Source organism: Drosophila gunungcola, unplaced genomic scaffold (assembly GCF_025200985.1).
Source record: "Drosophila gunungcola strain Sukarami unplaced genomic scaffold, Dgunungcola_SK_2 000001F, whole genome shotgun sequence".
In the NCBI taxonomy this organism is placed as follows: domain Eukaryota; kingdom Metazoa; phylum Arthropoda; class Insecta; order Diptera; family Drosophilidae; genus Drosophila; species Drosophila gunungcola.
This window is the reverse complement of record NW_026453197.1, coordinates 8,661,574-8,685,342: the sequence shown is the minus strand read 5'-3', so window position 1 is coordinate 8,685,342 and position 23,769 is coordinate 8,661,574. Positions and strand designations below refer to the sequence as shown.

At 38.4% G+C, this 23,769-nt stretch overlaps 2 protein-coding genes across 4 annotated transcripts in view; both read right to left on the bottom strand.

Annotated features, from left to right (window-relative positions):
- Positions 1–790: 790 nt before the first annotated feature.
- LOC128261525 (uncharacterized) lies at positions 791–1,830 on the bottom strand. The gene has a single exon (XM_052995261.1). It carries the CDS (start codon positions 1,746–1,748, stop codon positions 831–833), a length of 918 nt encoding a protein of 305 aa, XP_052851221.1. The 5' UTR covers positions 1,749–1,830; the 3' UTR covers positions 791–830.
- A 13,670-nt stretch (positions 1,831–15,500) lies between these two features.
- Positions 15,501–23,769, bottom strand: part of LOC128262513 (uncharacterized) — a 34,198-nt gene continuing 25,929 nt past the window's right edge. Inside the window, exons 3-8 of one of the 3 annotated variants that reach the window (XM_052996816.1) lie at positions 23,054–23,262; positions 21,286–21,421; positions 19,797–19,930; positions 17,786–17,908; positions 17,528–17,723; positions 15,501–16,732 (exon numbers count right to left, since the gene is read on the bottom strand). In XM_052996816.1, coding sequence (XP_052852776.1) covers positions 16,311–16,732; positions 17,528–17,723; positions 17,786–17,908; positions 19,797–19,930; positions 21,286–21,421; positions 23,054–23,262 — 1,220 coding nt within the window. In that variant the 3' untranslated portion in view covers positions 15,501–16,310. The remainder of the gene's footprint in view (positions 16,733–17,527; positions 17,724–17,785; positions 17,909–19,796; positions 19,931–21,285; positions 21,422–23,053; positions 23,263–23,769) is intronic. The other 2 variants (XM_052996817.1, XM_052996818.1) reach the window with 2 other exon arrangements.

The following is a 23,769-nucleotide window of genomic DNA, read 5'->3' as shown; positions in this document are numbered from 1 at the left end:
AACCGCCCCCAAAAACCAGCCAACGCCCGAGCCACTCAGCTATTTTCCAGCCGCGTCAACATAATTGATGAGTTTCGCTCTAAGCAAGAGGCGAATGTCGACATCGGTTTCCCGTGAGCTGTGTTTGGATGTTTGCGGTCACCTCTCACACAGATACACACAAAGATACCCTCGCACACCTCCAAACTATGCGGGTGTGCCGGCGTGTGCACTGGTGTTTGTAAATTGGCTTACTTTGTCGACAGCTTAAGTCCCTCGGGTGTTTATTGAAACTTAGTTGAAAATAGCTAAACACTTAAGTTGGCATTTCGGGCCCATCGGAAGATAAATGATGGCTATTCGAGTGTATTTAGTTTCCTTCTATTGAGTCTACAATTTAGTCAACAAAACATCGTTCAGGCAGCCAAGCAGGTATAAATGGTATTTAAGAATATTTTTGTTATGGCTTTGAAATCGCATTTAATAAATATATTGCGATTGCTAAAAAGTGTTTTCTAACCTGATATTAAAAACTAAGAGGAACAAATTAAATAGTACGTTTTAAATGTGTTTTTTTTTTTAAGATCAATAAGATAATACAAAACTTAATCTTGAACAATCTCAAGAACTCTCTATATGATTTATTAATACAAAAGCTTTAAAAACTAAAGTAAATTATTTACTTCTTTCACAGTCTTTTGTGGGTTGTAAGATATAATGCGATGCCAGAAGTATTGCATCAGAAAGTTCTAAAAAATTAGTAATTTAAATAAATTTAAATTTAAAAATCGAGCTTTGTTTTCTGCGTTTTTGACTTTTCTGCTCGGAATAACACCCAACAGTTATTATATCTAAAATATATATTGAAAGCATGCAAAACCAATGACAATATTGACCAAAATGAAATAAGTAAATTGTGGGGACGTAGTGCCAGCTCCGGTGGCTTCGTGGATGGGCATGGCATTGTCCACCCGGGGCAGCCTTTTGTTGACCTCGCACTTGTGGATCATGGCCCTGCCCATGCTGTCGCCGGCGAAGGATCTCAGTTGCTTGGCAGACTCAAGGCCACAGAGCAAGGCAGCCCTGGTGTAATAGCAGTCCAGGACATCGTTGAAGATGTGACACACCTTGGTGGCGTTCCGCCGTTCGTACCAATCCGCCGGAGCCTCACACTCTATCATATCGGTGCGGAGTTCCCGCAGACAGTTGTGAGACTCCTGGAGTCCAGTGCACCGCTTCCGGTTGCTTCCATCGCCTCCGTCACAGACCTCCGTTCGGAAGTAGCTCAGACCGTCCGCTAATCTGCCGTAGATATTATCCGGCTCCAGGACGCAGTTGCGCATGGAGCGCTGTATGTTGCCCAGCACATCGGCGATCTCGTCACAGGAGGCGGTGAGAGAGGGCTGCGCCAGCAGAAGGACAATCCGTTCGGGACTCACCACATAGAGACGGGCCAGCTGCATCAGCACTGGATTATCATCGCACAGGCGTTCCGATCCTGATCCTGATCCTCCGCCAATCGATCCACCAGCATGCTCACAGCCAACCATTTCTCCCGTCAACTTGGAGGCCGACGACTTGGGTTCGTAGCCAGGTGGACAGGTTGACCCCGAATGGTGGGTCTGGTTTTTGTGACCCCCACCATGGCGAAACGAGTGCGGGACTAGTCCGTAGCGCTGGAAGTACCAGGGAAACCAAATCGCCTGACTCGACTCCAAATTGCCCAGCAGCTGCAGCAATAGCAGCAGAGCACTCCACTTCTCGGTCATGATTCTCGATTATTTTTGATTTCTCTAGGAATTTCAGATTTCTCTAGGTGAACTCGATTAGCTTAGCATTAGATTCTTTGGATATTTTGATGCCCAACAGTTTATAAGGGCTTTAAAGAAATTAAAAATGCACTGTGACAATATAAAAACTCGTAAGCCCCTACTAAAATCCCATGCACGCTGCCTTTTCTAAATGGTAACCAACCATACCGCTTCTTGCAAAAGCATACCTAATAATGGCCAATAAGCTTATGCATCGGAAAATTTATCAAGGTTTTCATTCGTCACTCGGTAGATTTTTCATTCTCTGCGAAATTATCCCAGAAATTGCACCAGGCAACCATTCTTTGCCTCCGCAGAGCTGATTCAATAAATTGTACAATTTTAAATGAAATCCTTGCCTTTTATTCTGTCCATTGGGATCCCTGTCCCACTTAGCCTCCATCCAAAAAGGACTTGGACTCTGAGGGGAAATCTTTATCAAAGCGCACACCTTGAAGGACTCGCACAATTCAGTTTGCCTTTTTTTGTGAGCGAGTTGGGGGGGGGGGGGGGGGGGGGGGTATATATGTGTGCCGAGTGAATTTTATTAGCACTCATAAGTTGTAAAGTGTATGGGCAAAAGGCAAGCAGAGACAGAACAAGATGATTTCCGAGGATCTCCCTTCGCTTTGTCAGACTTTTGTGCGTTTGCCGCACTCCATGTTAAACAGATTTTTATTGCAGCCTTTTATTTGCGCTGACTCCCTCACTTCACTATGAATTTTACTTTGTCGCTCATTTCGCCTGCTTTTGCTTTCTTTTTATTATTAAACATTTCGCTGCTGTAGGAAATGAAATATTTTTGCATGTAAAAACCATTCGACTTCATGCTGTGACAATGTTTTCGCGCTCTCGCCGGCGTCTTTCTTTTTCTTTTTATTTTATTGTATTTTATATTTCTGTTCATTTCCGTCACGAAATAAAATAAAAAAGGTGAATATGCAAGGAGCAACAATTTAAACGCACCATAAATAAAAAATGAGCTTTGAATTCCCAAGGACTCTGCACTTCATCACACTGTCATTGTCTTCATCGAGCCAAGGGAATCGAGTTTCCCGTCCTGTGCCGAATAACTTCATTAGGCAATACTGATCATTAATCTCTGGCTTCGGGCTTATAACAGATTATAATGTGTCTTGGGCAGGACCTACAACAATTAACTGGCCAAGGGCGTGGGGAACTGGTGTGTGAGAGTGTCCTGGGCATTATCTAATCCAGTCAATGGCAAAATTATGTCATTAGCTCCAGCCGTGTTCAAATTTGCCCAATGAACTGTGTTAAATTTTCTGACTAATTGCTTCTGTATGCGTATGTCCTGTCCAGGATGCTATTGGCAAATCGTTGTCCGCCTCACAAAAACAACAAGAACCCACATAACGAATAAAAATTAATTGGTTTTTGATGTGCTGGCCAGGGAAATGTGATCAAGGGCCCGAAAGATGAAGCTTAATTAAAGTGATTGGTTGCGGGGCAAAAAACAGCAAGTAAATATTCAGCAATCCAAAAGGTTGTAGTTGAAGGTCAGTCTGATTGAATTGTCTACCTACAATTAATTATTTTAAAGCATAAAAGGAATTGGCTGAAAAGAATATTACATATAAACTTAAATTACTAAAAGTAAAATATATTTTAATGCCTAAAATAAGAGTGACCAATGCCTACCGATGATGGACATATATTATCCAATCGACAAACTGTATAAAACAACACACTTTTCGCGTATTTTCGGGCATATCTGCTGGGTCCATTTTGTCTATGGGCGGAAAATATTGCATATTAAGTGCATAATTTTGCACATAATTTAATGCAATTAATTGCACATTAAAAATTGAACACCAAACAACAAAAATTAAAACAAATGGCCGGATATTTTAACGCATAAAAAACGACTTAATGAAAGTCACTCAAACGCCGGCACATAAAGATATCTGCATTATTGTTTGTTTGTTGCTGCGTCGGCGAGCATAATTAAAATGTCAAACACGGCATAAATCATTTTTCAGTTAATGTTAATGCACTTATGGCTGGAACTCTGCTAAATTTTTAATTGCATTTCCATTAAAATCAATAAAAAGCAAATGACTTGGGGAAAATAAAAAAAACTCCCTCAAAACTCTGCTTAACTACCGAGTGCACTCTGCCGTTCCCCGAAAAACTAGTGAAAACAAAATCGAATAAAAATGACACTTAATTTCGCCTAGAACGAACTTTTTAGCCAGCTTCCAGGTGCGTCTGCTTCCGAATGAAAACCTAATGAAAAAGCCAACAAAGTAAGGGCATTTGGGGCGCCCAGCAAGTAGTAAATGGAAATTAGATTGCCTGGCGCCTTGGTCACCCGCCAGACAACAACTTGATACAACTTTCGCAGCCGGAGCAGAAACTCCCCGGGTCCCCGTGGCCATCTCGGCCAAAGGGGACTCCAACTGGCGGCGTAACTAGTTCAAGTCGCTTCCAGTAATTATAAATTTACCTAGGGAATTACCGGGCCCCGCTGTGAGTGCCCATCCAAGGGGAGCCGAGTTGGGTTCGGTTAAAACTTCTGAGTGTGCGGCTAGAGCAACCAAACTAACTACCTCGCTTCAAGTAATAATATTATTGATAGATTACGGTGCGCCTCGAGTGCGTTTGTTTTCGTTGATGCGGCCTGGAATGGAATGGGGTTAAGTATTTTAATGCTGAAGTTAACAAAGTTGATCCGAAAGTCTGTTTGCACTGCAGTTTGCCGAGTGGCTGTCATGCCAAAGGTAAGACTAGTTTATACATTTGTTGGAGCGTTTCTGATGAGCGGCTGAAAATGGTTAGTCCTAGCTAATTAATTCGCCAACACTGAAAATGAGTCTGGGAAAACTTATTTAAGGAAAAAATACACATGTTACTGTGAAGAGACAGTTTCACAATTCTTTGTTACAGCTCCAAGTAATCCAAATGCTCATTATATATCATAATAATTTAAATGGTATATCAAAATGCCATAAATATTATATATCCCATATTTAAATCAATACAAATTTAACATTGATATCTAAAAGCTTAAAATGTAATGTTTTCTATAATTTAGTGGCATAGGAAATTCTGTAATATAAGTATTGAGAATACGAAACCTTTCAGAAATTAAACTCTAACCTCGCCAAAGATAGAAGATAAAACTTAAAGCTCACAAATTGCGGAAGGCCGAAGAAAATATAACTTCAAATCGAAAACTGGGGCCGCTTTTTTCGACCTTTTCTCATGGGCCAAAATAGGCCAAATGGAAAGCGGCCAAAGAAAATGCAGAAGTAAGAGGTGTTAATACCCCAGAAAATCCTCGTAGACTTTGAGCCAAGTCTTAGCTGGGTCATGCTGTTTCGGTTTTGCTTTCCCAATCCCCGAATTTCGTTTTGGTTGTTCGGTTCAATTGTGTTTTGGGAAAAAAGTTGCGGAAAAAGTGTTGGAAAAAAAGTTGTTAAAGGAAACGCAAGAACATGAACAGAACAGCAAAGTGCTTTCCTTTCTATACTTTTTTTCACAAAAAATATTTGATTTTGAAAAGGAAGTGCCAGCTGGCAAACAAAAATTAAAAATGTAAATTCGTTTCGAGTACTGTTAAGCTATATGAATAAAACTGTAAAGTATTATAAAAGCACATTAACAAAAATATATGTGGGTTTGATATTAACTGGGCTTAAATAATAAATTTGCGATAATAAGTTTGTACAGAAAAACAGGACATTTGACTTGAACTGAGGAATTGCTTTGAAAAGGACAGTAAAATCACGTTTATTATCAATTCATAGGTAAGTAACTAATAAAAATGTGAAACAATATTTCACAATTTAGTCAAAAAGTGTCTGTCAAACATTTCATGACTTAATTTTTTAATTAAATTAAATGTTGGTTTTTAAATTCAATTTTCCTTTAGTGGAAATGCTAATCTGGCCATTTAAATGCCGCGAAATTTGCCCAGCTCGGAGTTTATCAGCCACGACAGACCCTAAGCGCGCTTTTGCTGTAACTTTTACCTAAATTACAATCACTTAGAACACTTTTAGCAGACATTATGCACTCATTTTAGACTTCCGTCTAATTTACATGCTATTTAAATTATGCTGCTGCAAGGAGCAGGGCCACCCAGCGAAAGCCCGCACCCAATATATAAGGCAGCTTCATCAAAATGCCTGTCTGTCCCGGACCATTCCCTCCACGGCGCCTTTGCCATCATGGATGCTGTTCAAACTTGCAGCAGCTGCCGCAGCTACTTTGTAAAAACTTTTGTATGGCATGCAGCGCCAGAGGGATGCGGATCCTGAAGGACGAGGAGCAGGCGGCCGCATCCTTTGGATCGCCTTGCTTAGCATCTCCAACTGCATAAAATTGTGCCCAATATAATTTAAAGAGCACACCCAAGTGGCCTTTACTACTCCTTCGCCCTGGCTGCGCTCGCTGCACACCTACATCCTTCCCTCTATCTGTCTGTAAGCTTTTGCAATAAAAATGAATTAAATGCAATGAAGCAGCAGACCACACGGTAAAAAACTATTTAGCAAATAGGTTTTAATAACAAAACAATTTTAATAAAAAGAACATCTTGTAAAGAAAAAATTTAATTATTCTTTTAACTTTTGTACTCTCAATTAAATCATCTCTTTATAATCATAAACATCTTTTGAGATAATCACTAGTAAATTGATTGATTCGGTATTTGTTTCAATATATGGGAGATATTTTTATTTAATATTATTATTTTTGAGGACTAAAAATATATTTTCGGGTGCAAAATCATCTTTCCGCCGCCCATCGTGCCACATCCTCAGCCGGAGCCTCGGGTGCGCAAATTGTTGCAACAAAGTGGAAAGTGGAAGGAGTCGAGCAACTGGTGTCAGTTATTGTTGGGACCGCCAGGTGAGGTGGGAAGTTCTGCTGGGGGATTCGTTAACGGCCACGCCCAGCAGCCACCGAACGCCCCTTGTTGCTGCATTTAATGGCAATTTGTAGTCGAAGGCGACGGCTTCATGCAAATTTGTGGCTTACAGTTTATCAAGCCGAGCTTCTCCGCCTCGTATTACGACTAAATTCCCCCTGCACGCCCGCAATCCATCAGGCATTGCGAAATGCGTAAGCTTGCATAAAATGCGTAAATGGTTGGTTTTCTGTTGCCGGGGGAAATGGATGTAAGAAGACTTTCCCGGGTAGAGTTTCTATTCGTGTGGCTCCTGCGGGCTTCAAGCTGGCACAAATGCGTTTTACATCAAACGGAGGTAGAGCAAAGGGGTCAATTAAAAAGTTGTATTGCTGTTGTGTACTTCGATTAGGATGATAAATTGTGGAGAGCTAACATGGCGGATGGTTGAAAACAGATGCTGTCAAACGTGGGTTGAGCAGCGGAAATAACAACACGTCTGGCCTTTTTAAAGTGATGCAACATATCTGGATTTGAGGAGCCAACCAAATGATGATGCTTATCTATAAGAAAAAGTCACTTAAAGAAAAAGCTAAGTTAATTTCATAAATGGATATTTTTTTAAAAAGTATCATATACATATAACACATCATATTTTAAAACTTTTCATAAATAATTACTTTTTTTTATTTTACATCACAACATAATTTAGTTAATTAATTTATTTAATTTTTTATTTATTTTACTTTTATTTTATAATTTTTCAGTACTGAAAGTTAAATTAGAATGTGTAAGGACAAATTCTGAAACAGAATATTAATATTATTACATATGTTTCTATATTTATGATATTAATAAATATTAATGCAAGGCTGTGCTTGCAAATTAAATAATCTGGCGTAGGTAAATTTAATAATGTTTAAATGTCACTTGAATTGTTTTGTTTTAACTTGGCTAGTAAATATTTTAAATACGCTTATGTACCTAGTTTATAAAACATAACCAAATAAAATATAAGAATAAGTTACAATACAAAATTGAAAGTCTTGCTTACTGAAATAAAAGTTAACTAGCTGACGGAGGATAACAATAAAGGTCAGCAGAGGGATTCCAAAATTCTATCTGTTTAAAAACAACTTTGCTGGTCGTTTCATGTTTTTTCTCTTTCTTTCTTTGTAGGGCCACAGAAAAAGTGCGTCCCACATGGCGTATGAAAGTTGGCAACTTGTTCGCGTGTTTTTTTCATCTTCGGCTACCGCTGAAAAGTAAAAAGTGATATAAAAAGAACTGCAAAAACCGGGACCTGGGGAATTGGAGTGGTTGTTGTTTGAGCAAAGAAGAGGAACCAACGAGAATTGCAGTAAGCTTTGCAAATTTTCTTGTTATTGTAGTGGCGCTGGTGTTGCGCCACTTCTTCTTTGGCAAATCAAAGCCGAAAGCGGCTAAGGAAACCGGCGGCAGCAGCCCGAGCCACTCCAGTGATGTCCTGTTGCGTCGGGGAAAAGGAAAACGTGCGCCATCTGCTCCAGCACTTACCACGCCGCACCATCCTCAATCCTCCAGCCTCCATCCTCCATCCTCCGAAGATTTTCCTTTTGCCATTATTTCTGCAAGCTTCACATGGCGCCTCGTCCTTGGGGATCCGGATCCTCGTCCCAGCCTTTGTTTGCACATCCTTGTTTGTATTGTGTTTGCTACAGCTCCACCTCCCGCTGCTATTTGTTTGATTGTGGAAACATTTGCATGCCAGTATAGTTTTTATTGGCACAGCGTTGACACTGATAAGATCCCCTCGGGCAATCCACGGGAGTTTTTCCCTCGTACTCATTGTTGTCTGCGGGAAATTAAATAACAACTCGGGCGGGCGAATGGATGTAGCTTGGAGTAGACTGGGTGCCCAGCAGACCACTTGCATATTAATTAATGTTTTCGGTTATTCCCACAGCCCCCATACCGATTTTTCACAGTGCGTTGCACCTTCTGCTTCTGTTTTTTCTTTTCGATAGTCTGATATTGCCCCTTGGACACCTGTCATTCGATTTGCATTCTGTTCCTGTTTCATCAAAGGGCACTTGCTTTCAATTAAAAACTATTAAGTATCAACTTGTTTTGCCCGGAAAAAAACAAAGTGGCCAACCACTACGACAACGCTGAAAAGGTCCTACACCTTAGAATCAATATTACACAAATTTAGGGATTCATGAACTAAAAATTGAGACTAACTCTAAAAAAAACAACAAAATTGGAATGCTATTGCTCTTTGATTGATTAATTTATCTTAAACTCTTCTTGTAATGGAATTTTTATCTAAATTTCTGTGGGCTTATGATTTTTTTTAATTATATAAATATATAAATATTTTCAAAAGGATTAATAGCAAAGAAATGTTATTGGTAAACAGACAATTTTATTCCCACCTTATATCTTAAATTCCCGTAGTTAAAAAAAGTGCGGAACTTATCGTATATAAATTCGTCAGATATGACGCTCAGTTTGAAAAAAGTGACCAACAAAATTAGTTTGTTTCTCCTTAAATTTCTACGATGCTTTCCGTTGAATCGGGTTAGGGCATTGGCAATATTAGACACTCTCGAGACCACTGCAAGCACTAGCAAACAGTCATTGAAATTGAATCGCCGGCACAAAAAACCAGTCACAAAAAACGCAATCTGTGTCTTGCACACTACCTAATAATAGACAAATGGCAAAGCGACAAACTGAGAAACGCTGCAAAAGGGATCGAAGAGGGGAAAAAGTGTTGCTTTTGGTCTGCCTATTTTCAGATGCATGGGAAATGGAATTGAAAACAAACTGAAAGCTCAAAAAAACAGATTGAACTCTTAGTTAAGCCGGCTCGACTTTTATATACTCTTTAATATATAAAAATCAAAAGTATTAAACCTATACAATATGCAATATAGTGTTTAAATTATTTTATATAATCATTGAATTTATTTGATAATATTAAAGTTAAAAAAGTTTTAATAGGTAAAAGCTTTATTTTTATGAACGATGGTTATATATCTATGCTAGAAAGACAAAGAGTAGTTGATAACGCCTTTTTTTCATAGAAGCAAATTAAAATCGATGATAATAGTCAATATACCCCAGGCTTTGTGAAAGTTTCTCGTATTGGAATCCACCGAAAGGGGGTATTTCCTACTCTTTGCGTTTGAGGGGGTCTGTGTCCATTCATTAGAGGACTTCGCATTTCGCGGGACGCAGTCAATGTCGTTGCATATTTTCAACGGCAAACAGAAGGCGGCTGTTAGATTTGAAATCATCGCCGGATTCGGTTTCATTTCGGCTCCCACAGGCGCGTTTTTGCGTGCAAATAAAGTACATACGTGCCTGTGACGACTGAAACTCATTTCGGCGTAACGGTATGCCTAATAAAATATTTATTCACCGCCCAAACAGGTGCGAAATTTTAAATGCATGCATTTGCTTTTTACACTCTCCTGTTTTCGTAATGTAATGTAATTTTATTTACTTATACATTCAGTGGAGAGATGCGAAAATTGTCCTTGTATTTTTGGTTTTTTTTTTTATTATTATTTCAGAGCTGTGTGGCACATACTGAATTTGTTTCCCTTTCGTTTCATTTCGTTCAATTTGCGCTCATAGGTCGGAAATGATTTCGAGTGAGCACTTCATTAACAATCAGTGGCGTAATGAGAGGGGTAAATAAGGATATGTGCGTGCTTATCGACTAATACGTGAGCGGATTTTTTTGCCGCTTTTATTTGTATTATTCCACTGCATATTTTTGTTTTGTTCATTATTAAATTTCAGTGTTTCGAAACGGACGCCTGGGTGGCCCGCGGCGTGTGTGTTGAATGGATTTGTGAATTTTATAAAGCTTCCATGTTTTTGTTTGAGCTACAATTAGTTTCCAAACTAATTGGAAAATGTTCTCACGGGCTTGGCAGTTGGAATTTGTTAAAAAACTACACTGAAGCGGATTATCCGTTGAAAATTACATTTCATAAACAGGACTCACAAATTTGTACATTTTGCCTTTGGATGTGAGGAAACAATCCTGATAAATATATTTTTAATATTTAATTGGGTGCTCATAGCTTGGATAAATAAATTATGTAATTTCTTACGACGTTATTTAAAAAGGAATGTCATAAAATTTGTATATTATGATTCACAATTGGTACTTAAAAAATTTAATTTTAATACGGCAACTATAATTTTATACATTTTTCAATCGCTTTTAAAGGACTTCCGTCTTAAATTTAAGCCCTTCTGCGACCCCCAAAACTGACTACTGAAAACGAGGGCACATTTCACTTATCTTTCACTTTACACGCAACATCAACTAGTCGAGTTGTCTCGCGCTGTATCTGCCCGCAGAAAAAAAAATAAACGAAGGAAAACTGGGAAATATTTGTTTATATCAACGTATCTAACTATGTTAGGCTACATATGGCTGCATTTCCTGCTCTCCACTCCAAAGTCGACCTCGGGCGAATTTGAAACCGAAAATGGCGAAATATGTATGCGAATCCTTGGCTCGCCTCCGGCGTGTTGTTTTTCTGTCCTGGCTTTGATTTTGATTTATGTTGCAGTAAACACAGCCAGCCGAAAGCAGGAGAAATGGCAGCGGCAACCTCATTTGCTACTTACTTTGTCGCATCATTTCACCATAGACGCCACACCCAACCTCCTCGTAGGACCTCAGTTAGACAACGCATGCCAACGCACGGAAGTTGTGATTTTTTTGTCCCTGATTTGGTTGTTGTTCCGCAGGATTCTCTCCGGCGACAGAGCAAATGTTTGCCTCTCCCATAATTGTGGTGACGGTCGGCGGTGGTGGTGCAAAAAGCCAACAGAAATGGCAGTCCTGGTTCTCGGTTTCAGCGGTTTTATTTTTTTGGTTCACTATTACAATATGATATTTAAATTAAAATTTAATTTGCTTTACTTATGTGAGCTGAACTATTTACTTGAAAATGTTTTCAAATATAGAAATCATTGGAAATTCGTAACGTGTTTACTAAATGTACTTGAACAAGAGAAATAATTTTTATTTTTGTTGATTTAAGTGCGGCTAATAAACATTAAAACAAATATAAAAAATATATCCCAGCTCCAAATTGATTTTATTAAAAAGGCCAAACAAAAACTGCACTTTCAAAATTAGTTTTCTAAATACAAAATACAAAAACGTTTTATTTATTTTAACAGCTAGAGATTTAGAGATTTCCAGAACATCCTGGAATGAGTAATTTTGGCAGACGCATTGTGAGTGTTTACGCTTTATAAAATGCAACATTTTCGGCGATGGCAGCATTAGAATTCAGCCTGGCAGTTGGCAAGGCGACAAACTTGCTTTTAGCCCAACTCGAAGCTTTGGGCAATAAGATGCGTAACGCTTTGTTTGACTTGAATTTATGGTGATGTTTCTTTTTTACTTCAGTGCTTTTTTTGGCACAACTCCCAGCTGACTCATGGCAAAGTGCCTGAGCCGGCAGACAGTGTCTGGTTTGTCTGGCACTTGTTCCAGAAATGTTTTAATTCCACTGGCTCGACACAATAATTTACACACTCGTGCTGGCTTCTCGGCCATAAAATACTTGTTTGACTTGCATTCCGGCCAATAATTATGTTTGCACATTTTATGTAGTCCCCCCTATTAAAATTTATATGACAATTCGTTAGTTTGTTTGCTCTGTCATAATAATTCATTGCGCTGTACATGATATTTTATTGCTGAAGTGTCTCATGTCGATGAGTGGAATTCCATAGTAGTTTGGTTTTTTGGTGCTGTTTTATGAATTCTTTCTTTTGGTTTTAACATATGCCCATCAATGTTGATTGGATACTTTTTGGCTGCTGCGCGAGTTTATGGGGTAAGTCTGCCGCAAAGCACGTAATAAAATGTGCTATCCGGCGATGACTTTGTATTTTTTACGATTTAGCAATATTTCTCGATCATATTTTTTTGTGTCCATTTTTTATGTAATATATTTTTAAACAAAGCAAAAATTTGTATGAGAAGTTAGTTAGTTAAGTTAGCATTTTGTATGTAGAAAAAGTGTTAAATAGCTAACGTGATTTCTTGAAAATTTCTTGAAATATTTCTTGAACAAATATAATCCCTGGCCAATAAGAAGCTTAAAAAGCTTTAGACCTTCCCAAACAACTAATTGCGTTATTAACAACTTGCATGAAAGGGCAGCTTAAGAGCTTTCAATTTAAAAAGTATCCGAAACAGAAATCAAACATCTAAAAACTAGAAAACCACCAAAGAATAACCATAGCCGGCAGCTTGAAAGAGAAAATGTGGTAAATGGTAAATCCAAAGAGAATTTTCCATTAACACACGTGTGCTGAAGTCGAAGACCACATTGCAACAAAAAGAATTTGAAGCTCGGTTTGGGAATCTCAGTCTGAGTTAAGTTGGCATGAGGGTTGCGTTGCGTTTTGGGGGAGAGGAGGAAAAGCCAGCATCACAAACTGACTGACAAAACCTCAACGTGCCACTAAAAGCATAATCATGCACTTAACTAAAGCCCAGCCAAAGGATGTTGTAACCGCGTGTGGGGCAGGATGTTTCGGGTGCTGAGGTAACGCACGTAGAACTTAAGTCATCATCATATAAATAAAAATTTATGACTTTAAATGTGTTTGTGCGTGAGTTTGTTTGTTTGTGTGCCCTGTGGTTACTGGAGTGTGGTCGAAGTCCCAAGTCATGGTTTATCACCGGTGCGGAGTTCCCTCTTTGAAACGAGGGGGTCATGACGACATGCGTGACTTTATTTGCACTTGCAGCTGCTGAAGGGTTATTTAAAAGAGGTGTGGTAACCGGTAGAAGTTTATTTCAGGGGGCACATAGTTTTTGAGAAACGCTGAAAGTTATTCTGTCTTTCTTAATACCCTTAATTATTTTACTACATTTTTAAATATTTATTTAATATCACTCTAAACTTAAGCAAACGTGGGTGCTGCAGAAATCACAATGGATTTGAAGACACTTTTAATTGGCATTCCCAATTAACTTGTTTTAATTGTATATATCTTTTTAATTGAGGAAGAGCTAGAATGGTCTTTATAAGACAGTCTAGATATATATTTTTTATTTATGTTTTTATTTATATAGTTTTCTCTTAATATTGTTGGCAGTAGAGTAAGAAAACTCAAGCTAAGTGCCCATTCACCGAAATGCTTATCTAGAATGCAACACCCTTTTCAGCTTTGTCGTCGTTGATGACTTCTTAAGTGCTCCCAATCACACATAATATTCAGGGCAAACATCTTGCGAGTCTCTTCACAATTATAACAACAGACGGCTTTTACTTTCTTCTACTTAGACGTATCACCGAATGTAAATTTGAGTTCCATGAGGGGGCTTGGTAATGCGAGAAACTAACAACAGAAAGCCGCTTGCCCGGCTACTTTTCAAGTTAAAGTTATTATCCTGGGGGCGGAGCCACTTGCAGGACTGGGCCCGCCCTCGTGCCAGACTTGACAAGACTCGGCAGACTTTTGAATAAATTTTCAATCTCCGGGACAACGAGTCGGTCGGCGAAGGGCAGACTGGGATGAAAGGGAAGAAAATCAGCATTATGAATATGTAGCTACATCTTCTTAAATGTATCTGCCTGTTGTTCGTGTTGTTGGCTAAGTGAAAAGCCAAAGCTGAGTTGCGCTTGCAACATTTTTAGAAGCCGCTTTACTTTCCCTCTAAGGCGGCAACTTTATTAAGTTCTTTTTTTTTGTGTGTGGGACCAGCGAAAACTTTTTTAGCTGCAGCCACCAACGAAAAAAAAAATTACTATACAAGATAGAATGGAAAGTTCTCTGGCTTTCGTCTTCGTGCACTTCTTTTTCGGCTTGTCGTTGCCTGTTAAATGCTTTTAGCCGCTTTTTGTTGAGAACTTTGGCCAGAAGTTACGCTCCAAATGGTAAACGATTTTTGTACTACGCCGAAATATGATTTAACTTAAGCTGATTTCGTGATAGGGAATTGGAAATAATTAAGCCACTAAACAGCTGATAACAAATCCCCAATTAAACCGAGGACAATTAACTTTAATGCCTCTAAGACAGAGAATTGTCTCAGACCGATAAAATGCGGCCCAGAACGAAGTGCGACCATTTCTCTTTGTGGTCAACCGCCATTAACGTTTATTACACCCACCAAGTGCCGGCAAAAACCAAAGAGCACATGCACAAAAATAAACCCCGAAAAACCCAGGGCGACCCAGGCAAAAACAGCAATGGGCGAAAAAATATAATTAAAAATAAACATTACGCGGCGACAGACAATGGGTAGAAAAACCAAGGAAAATTCACAATCCAAAAGCAGGGCGAGCAAAAAAAGCGAAGAAATGTGTAATAAAATGAGAGCAGGAGCCAGGTGAAAATTGCATTAGTCCGAAGGAGAGAGATATAGTAGAGGAATCGGGGTCCTTGTGCAGGAGCATTTTAGGCGCTTAATTGAGCGTTTTAGTTATGCTAATTGTTTGGCAGCAACAAGGACAACAAACACAGGTTAATGGCCCAGTGCGAGATGTCCTTTTCGGATCCCCAATTTCAGCACACATTTATTGTCGGCCATTTGTTATAAGTGGAGAGCCAGGGATCATTAAAGCAAGGGGCTAGTGGACTTTTTTTGCCTTGAGAAACTGACAAATGTGATCCAATTTGTTATGTTATTGTGCGGAAGAAGAAAGATGATAGAGTTTCAGGGGAAACTCTTGTTGAGGTAACAATTAAGTGGTGATTTGGAAAATAACCTGAACGGAGAATAGCTATTTAAAAGGTAGTCCGCTTTATTAATCCTCATATCATTAAATAAAACAGCCTGTTTATTTTCCTCGCTTTGGTTTTTTATTTTGATTATCTACCGTAAATTCTTATATCATACATATCTCGATCTTTTTGGTTTTCGTTTCATTTATATAATATATACAAGTACAATACATATATACTTTGACATATATAGGCTGTATTTAGACTTAGGATCTAATTGCTTACTTTTGCCTTACATTTGTTTTTAAGGGGGTTTTCTTTGAGGACAAATACATTTAGGCGTATATATACTTTTCGTTTTACATAGAACATATACATATATATAAATATCTTTTATACGATTTATAAATAATCTTGACCTTGATATATAAATATAAATGTATAGAGAACCTAAAATTATAAGCTTAGCACAACATTTTTCATTTGCTTTGTAAAATGAACTTAGGAGTTGGCGGAGAGATTTTAAAATGGGTTCACAATTTCTAAATGATTGCATGAAATTTGGAAAAGTTTTCTAAATTACAAACCCCTTGACCAACTCCGTTTTAGGAAAATTGAAACAATTATTTATCGCTGCATTTATGATGAACTAGCGGTTTGCTTGTATTTCGCTTATGTCGATACATTGCCTTTGTATGCTTTGTATTCTTTCCTTAAATGCATTTGGAGTTACTTTGAGCTAGCTGAAACGAGTGTCTGGTGTGTTAGTGTAAATATTTTTAGATACATCCTGCAGTTGCTTCTGGGTCTTGGCCTTGGGCTGAACTCTCCCGCACATACTCTAACTATAGCTGGACTCCACACTACTGGCTACCCCCGCATCCCTTTTCCTCCCTGAAGTGTGGCACTGGCACTGGAGTTGCGTCACAATTGAATCATGTTAATTGCCTGATGCATCTGCTGTTGGTCCTGCCGCATTCGCATTCGCATCCGCATTCGCATCCTTTCCAGCTGCAGTTCGAGACCCACAGGCGGGACTTGCGATGCCCCTTTGTTGCGCTGACCCGCATTCCAACGGCCCTTGTCCGTCGGATTGTGCACCTTCCGCTCGTGTTGCACGCTGCACCGCCGGCCTTTGTCATCGCCATCATCGCCTGCAACGGCGACACTAATTGCCTGGCCAGCGTCCAGCTGAGCACCACCGCCACCAGCGATCCAGCGACCGCCCAGGATTGACTCGGACTCGGACGGCAGCTCGATGAGCCGGCACCGCGCCAGGCGGCTCCTCCGTCCTCCAATCCGCCGCCCTCGGTGCCGTCGTCTTCTTCGCCTGAGGGTACAAAATGAAAGAAAAAGTCTAGCGAGAAATAGAAAGAAATGCAGACAGAAATGCAGGCCATGTATTCGATGTATTCTGGTAGTTACTCCATCTAGCTACAGGCGAACTTGTGTAACTCAAACCATGTACTCGATTTTTTCTGGTAGTTCGCTTTCTTCCCCATCTTTCTAAAAGACAAACCGGTTTTTTCACATGTATGATCAACGGTATTATACCCTTGCAAAGGGAGTAGTTTGCAACAAAGTATCAGAGTAAATGCTTCAATTTCATCAAAATCGGACGACTATATCATAATTCTCCCATAGAAACAATCAAAATATTAATAAAAATAAACAAAAAAATTAAATTAAATTCTCTATTTATAATTTTTTTTGTTTTTTTAATTCTTGTTAGCATAGTAATAACTTGTTAATTTACAATTACGTTTTCAATTTTATTTAAATCTGAAAGCGATGTTATATAGATGCCATAGGAACGATCGATAAATTGAGCTGAAAATCATTGTAGCTACCATATTTTTTAACTCAAGTCGAAATAAATCAAAATTACATTACTTGTTTTAACCAATTTCATCTGATTAAAATTTTTTTTTCGGCCTTTTTTTAAGGAAAGTAATAGTTTGTGACATGACTAAATCAATAAACTATGAGTATGTATTGAATAAAGATAAAACTATTTTTTTAGAACAAACTGTATGCTTTATAGATGGGTTGAGTTACCCAACTTCGACTGTAATACTATCTTTAACTTCCTTCTAGTGCTTGTGTATTGTGAGTTTTGTGTTTAAAGATAATAATTGGCTGCTTAACTCACCCTGTAGCTGCGTTAAATAGCTATTTTTCTTGTTGTGGAAATTGTCCTCGTGCAGCGCATATTGATCGTAGAAATCGTCCGGATTAACATGATTGCCATTAGCCCCGTTGCCGTGTTTGGGAAAAAGATCCGTTTCGAGGACGATTTTCTCGGTGGTTTTCCAATAGACATCGTGCAACTGGGCACTGCAGCGGAGCTAGTGGATAAAAAATGTAAGTCCTTCCCTAAATACATATATGTATAGATTAACCAAGTTACCTTTAGTTTTCCATTTTCAAAGTGCTGTTCGGTGACCACAAAATGAATACCCACAATTGCGGTTTCCATTTCGTTGCGGGCATCTCGCAGAACTTTATGGTGACGCACAAGAGACGGATTAACCTGGGTGAATGAAATTAATAATCATTAACAGGTCAAAATAGATATAAAGAATATGGTCGTTTGATTATTTTCATGTTTTCCTTAAGGTGGTTGGCATCTATCCAAATTTGGTTAAATAGGAATAAGGACAGGGTACATTATAAATTATTTTGATTTTAAAGCTTAAGTGCAATTTCTGTAGATATTTAGCGTTTGGCCATAATTTTTACATTTATTTCAAAAGGGCCATGGAAAGCCTATCTTCATAAATGAATGAGGAAAAGGAGAAAGCTGTTGCTTGTAGTTGTCTGGGCTTGGCATTTAAGACCCATTATCTTTGACGTGTTTTGCCTCTTGAAACTGTGACTTTGATTGACTGCATGACTGCCAATTAGTTTGCCCCATGCCCCAATTCCAAATTTAAAATCGTCTCAACTAACTCTTTTTTGTGTGTCAATCTTTAGTGAGCTCACGTTTATTTAGCTGGTTTGTTGCCTGGTTTTGGCGGTATGTCTTTGCCGGCTTATTGTTTAAGCGCATTTTGTGGCCAGCGAGGAGGATGAGTGGGAAATAGTGAGGGCTTCGCACATCCAATCAACCGAGCGTGGCCAACTCAACTCGATTCGACAACTAGTTCAGCGGCGTTCGTTATTCGCTTTTCCATTCAACCATCGCCCCATTGTGGTCTGCGTAGGTGTGCGGCTTAACGTGTGTGTGCGTGTATGTATGTGTGTGTGTGCTTCAAATATGTATGTGTGCACGGGTGTTAGCCTTGTTTTCCCACCGCCTGTTACCCATTTTCCCGTTTCCGCTGTGGCTCTTATTATGCAGCATCAATAAGCATTGTTATCCTGTGAGTGATGCTCAAACTGTCGGTGTCTCGCTCTACGCCATCCCCATCCCTCTCTCTCTCTTTTCTGATTGTTCAGGATATGTAAGCTAATTATTTAGTTTTTGTTGCTCTATTTTCCAAATGCTTCGCTTCGTTTTGTTTCGGTCGGAAAATCCAAATTTTATTAAGAGCTTTAAAAGTCAATTTGCATTTCTAGAACTCTTGATGAGTTGCAAAATGATAAGCTTTATGGAAAATATGCATTTTCTGGTAAACATTGTAACATTACTGTTATCATGCGCCAAAACTATTGAACTTCCCAGGCCTGCCAATTTAATTATAATTATACATTTCAAAACGAAATTCCGTTTATATCATTTCAATTAGCACGGACCAACGTCCATAATCCATAGTTTATGAACAAATAAAATCTGCTAAGAGTAGCAAGTTAATACATTAATTTCGACGATCTAATTTGTTTTTCCAATTCATTTCGGTAGCATTGTTTTAATATAACAACTCACAAATTATTTTATTTTATCAACCGCATCTGTTGACTAGGAATTTTATCCTCGGATTTGGCCCTTTTAAACTCGTTTGTAATTGGGAAGGCGTTGTCCCCGACAAGTGTCAAAAATAATTGAGAAATGTAATATGCAAATTGTCCCCGACTCGAGAGTGTTTCCAGCTGCCTCTTAATTTTGCCCATTTTCCAGGCCCATTTCCGTTTTGCCCAATTGCTGGGATGTGGATGTGGATATGGATATGTATGGTTAGTTTAAAAAAAAATTACACCTAAAATTTGACGCTCCCTGCAGGGGCGGAATAATGTAGGGTTATGCAAGGGGGCGTGTCACCATTGCGTTGATCTCTGCAAACGCGTGTGTTTTTCTGGTAATTACAGGGGGACCTTAACCCCTCCAAGCCCCCTCGCCAAAAAGCAGACGCATAAATTCCCGGCAGATGCCAACGCTTGAAAACAAGAAAATTGTGTTTGCAAATTTCGGGCGCATTCATTGGTGAAGGGGAATGGGGTTTTGGTTAAAAATGGGGGGAGGGGGGCGTAGGCACACTCACCTCTTCATTATTCACTGTCCATGTGAGATTGGCCGCCGGCCGCGAGTGTCGCGATGTGCAATTACCTCGCAATATGTCGCCGACCCGATATCGAGGACGTATTCCCGATATGAATGGCGCATTGTGCGGTGTTTCTGTAGGAAAAAACAGATGAAAAATAGGGGAAAAGAGATGGCATCAGTTCACTGGTAAATCGGATCGATTGTCACTATATTTTTGATACTCTGCGGCATACGAAAAACCAGAATCCGGCCTGAATTTCTGACCCAACCTGTCGTCCTGTCAATTGCGATTGCCAAGTGGGTGTGCGTCTCTGCGTATTTGTGTGTGTGTGTGGCAATCAATTCCCGACGACTGTGTGAGAGTTTTGTGTTTGTCGAGGTACATTTCATAATTGAAATAATTACGAGTTCTCCAGGTCTACAAGGCTGGAATTTTAATTTCGAGCGACGGACCCAAAGCCCATCTACAAAATTTGAAGTCGGACACTTAACAAAAAAAATCTCAATATTCAGTCTATTTTAAAGATAATTATTTAGTCAAATCAATTATCCTTAAATCTGATTAATTAGGTGGAGCCACATAAACAATAAAATGATTTGGGCTTATTTTGATCTTATTTATTATTATTATTTATTTTGAATTAAGTAATATTTATTTTTGTTTTGATCAGCAAATTGATTTATCTATTTTTCTTATCAAAAAATAAATTTTGAAAACATTGTTACATATTTTTTAGTGCAGCACTCTCAGGCATACCTTCTGCAAAAAGCTAATTTCTCCTGCTGTCTATTATCCTTGAAATTCAGATTGGAAATCGAAAGACACACATCCGCCTACATGAAACACATAAACATGAAATAGACACTTTCAAAAGTTTGTCAAGCCAATTTGAGCTCACCTACGTCAAAATATCCTACCTACCCAACCTATCCGTCCACACAACCCACACAGTCAGTTCGGCAGTTTATTGACCGTCTTCATTGGCATTGGCTAAATGTTTGCTCCCAAGGCCTTCACTTTGTTTGCCGGCTTAAATGTCTCCATCTTTATCTCGTTTACCCTCAAATTTGTTTGTATTTTGTCTGCTTAACTGCCAAAACATTCGAACTTGGAGTTTATTTTTAAGTTTTATGTCCACAATCCACAATCCTCACACAAGTATTTCGAGCCGGGTTGGAAGGACTTTGATCCGGCCAATTGAATACGACAGTTGGTCAAGTTGGCAAGTTTGTCTCTGTCTTTGACTCCGCCTCGGGCGAAACTTAACTTTTCGGGCTCTTTTCGACAAGTGAAATACTCGAACTGAAAATTAATTTAGTTGGGCATTCAAATTTTTGGAAGATTCAAATTGCTTAAATATCTCCACTCAAAAACTTAAAGTTTCTACAGAACTGTTTAATTAAATCGACCAGATTCAGTTCGCCTTCCCAGATGTAATCGGAAATGTTTCGTTACTTATATTTATGGGACTGCATTTTTCACTTACCAATAACTTCCAATTCTGCTGCCGCTATTAATGTATGAAATGAGGGCGCATCCGCCGATACTTCGCAACTGTATTTACCGGATGTAGCCATTGTTACCGCGTCGAGCACCACTTGGCTCTCGTTCGAGGACACGCGCTGCAAAAAAGTTAACAAAAACACAGGTGCTGTGAGTGGAGAATGAAATAAAATTGGGCATTTTTTTTCTTACTGTCCAGAACATACATATACCCATATTTATTTATACATATCGCTCTTGTTGGCCCGATGAAAACTTTCAACAAACGTATCTCGTTGGATTACTTCCGGTTTCCATAGATATTCTTTTGACACATATTTAATGGGGGCTTTTAATAATTAAGTTCTTTTTGGTCTCTGGATATATACATATATATATATATATATTTTCTTCAGCCTTCCCTAAATAAATAATGATTTTGTATGCCGTTTATTAACTATGAATTGCTACGCAAGAGCGGCAACTATCTCCTATGATTTCTAGGCTCAAATATTTGTACTAATCTAAGTAAAAGCACTTGTTTTGCAACAAATAGTTCTTTAATAGTTGCGAATCTTTTTAAAATTTTGGAAATAGTAAATATTGCCTTTGAACTTTCCACACATCAAAAAATATATTCGTTCGCAAGCATTTAAAACCGTTGTCAACATTTTTGTAACCCTTTCGTATATTGTATATTGTATATTTCCGCTATTTCCTTGTTTTTTTTCTCTATTGGAGGCAAACAATTCTATTCCCCAGCTATTTTCACCATTTTCAATATAAAGCATCTCTTCAAATGAAAGGAATTTTTTTTTCTGGTATTTTTTTGTCACATGAGTTGGAAACAGAAATTTGAATGAAAAATACGGATACACACAAAAGCAGTAAGCAAATAAATAAAATGCCAACGTGTTTCTTTATACGCCTGAATAATTTTTAAACCAATTTAAAAATGCCAATATTTATTGAAAAATATTGCAGGCTGCCTCGAACGCGTTTTGGAACTACAAAAAAAGAAAGCTCAAGACCCGAAAGGGAATCCAAAAGTTCAGCACACGTGTGCCTGCATGTGGGCTTCTGTTTTTCCGGCTTCTAACTGCCATGAAGCGGAAGTTAAAAACCGTGTTTTGATTTGATTGCGCATTGAAATTTCACATGTGTCTGCCCCTCCTTGTTAACTGTAGCGTTTCGTTCGATTTGAATGCCCTGGAAATGCAAATGTTTTACATTGTTAAAGCCGCAACCCGTTTAGTTTAGTTTAGTTTAGTTTAATTTATTTGGCTTCGATTTTTTGCCTTGTTCGTCCTCTCTTTTATTGGCTTTTCAAATGGCATGGGAAAACTAAAATAAAAATCTATGGCAATAATATAGTTTCCCACTTCAAATATATTGGAAAGGCTGGTGTGTGTTGATAACCAAATATAAAAGTGTGATCTAGAACTGGCAAAAAAGGGATTCAATTAAATCAATCAGATTCATAATAGCTATAAATAATAATTAATAAATAACAAATGTATAAATGTATAATGGTATAATGAAAAATTTCAGAGAAATGACAGGTAATTTCACATTATTTTATAAACGAATTGGCATTAAATGCCTATAACAATTTTTTTGAAAAACTATACCTATTTAAAATGTTCTCTTAAAAAGTATATATAATGAGAACAACCAAGGAGAGTTAATTATTATTTAATAAAAATATGCTTATTATATATAATGCTTTTTTTTAATTCATGATGATTTTAATATAATAGTTTTTCACTTACCCTCACTTTGACACCTGGAAAGTGAAAGACCTTCATGGGTGGCGTCTCTTTGGGAGTGTACCGGTAGAACTCGCGCCTGCCCTTATACCATTTCACCGAGTACAGGCTGTCATCCTCGATGTCGTAGAAGCATTTCAGAATGGCCTTTTCGCTGCGTCGCACTGCGTGTGGAATTCGTACCCGGACATCTTTCAGGGCCTCGGTCAGCTCTGAAATGAAACAATAACACGCCAATTCAGAAAAACAATCTTCCAACAATTATACTTAATTATTTAAAGCTGCCATGCTTTCAGCGAAAAGGGACTGAACAAACAAGTCCCGTGGGCCGTGCCTAATAGAAATCAACTGACGGCGATAAAAAAATCATCGCTTTTCGCATTTTTAATTCACTGTTTGCTTTTATTTTATTATCAATTTAATTTTTTTGCAGCCGTTGTTTTGTGTCTTCGTTTTGGTTTACGGCGTTGTGCATAATTTATTACCCGCATTTTGTGTTTTATTATTGGGAGTTTTTATTAAATAAATCCCAAGCGGATTTTATTGACTCGACAATTCCCACGATATTTTAGATGGGCTTATACCCTTTCGGGTGAGTCGCTAAGCTGAATTTTGAACTGGGTATTAGAATTTGTATTTGAGTTTAATTTTGCAAATAAGCAGGTAAATGACTAGTTGTTTTTACTTTCTCACGTAATAGATTTTAATTTAATAATTGT

Coding starts and splice junctions, on each gene's coding strand:
- LOC128261525 (XM_052995261.1), bottom strand. CDS start 1,748: ATGACCGAGAAGTGGAGTGCTCTGCTGCTATTGCTGCAGCTGCTGGGC.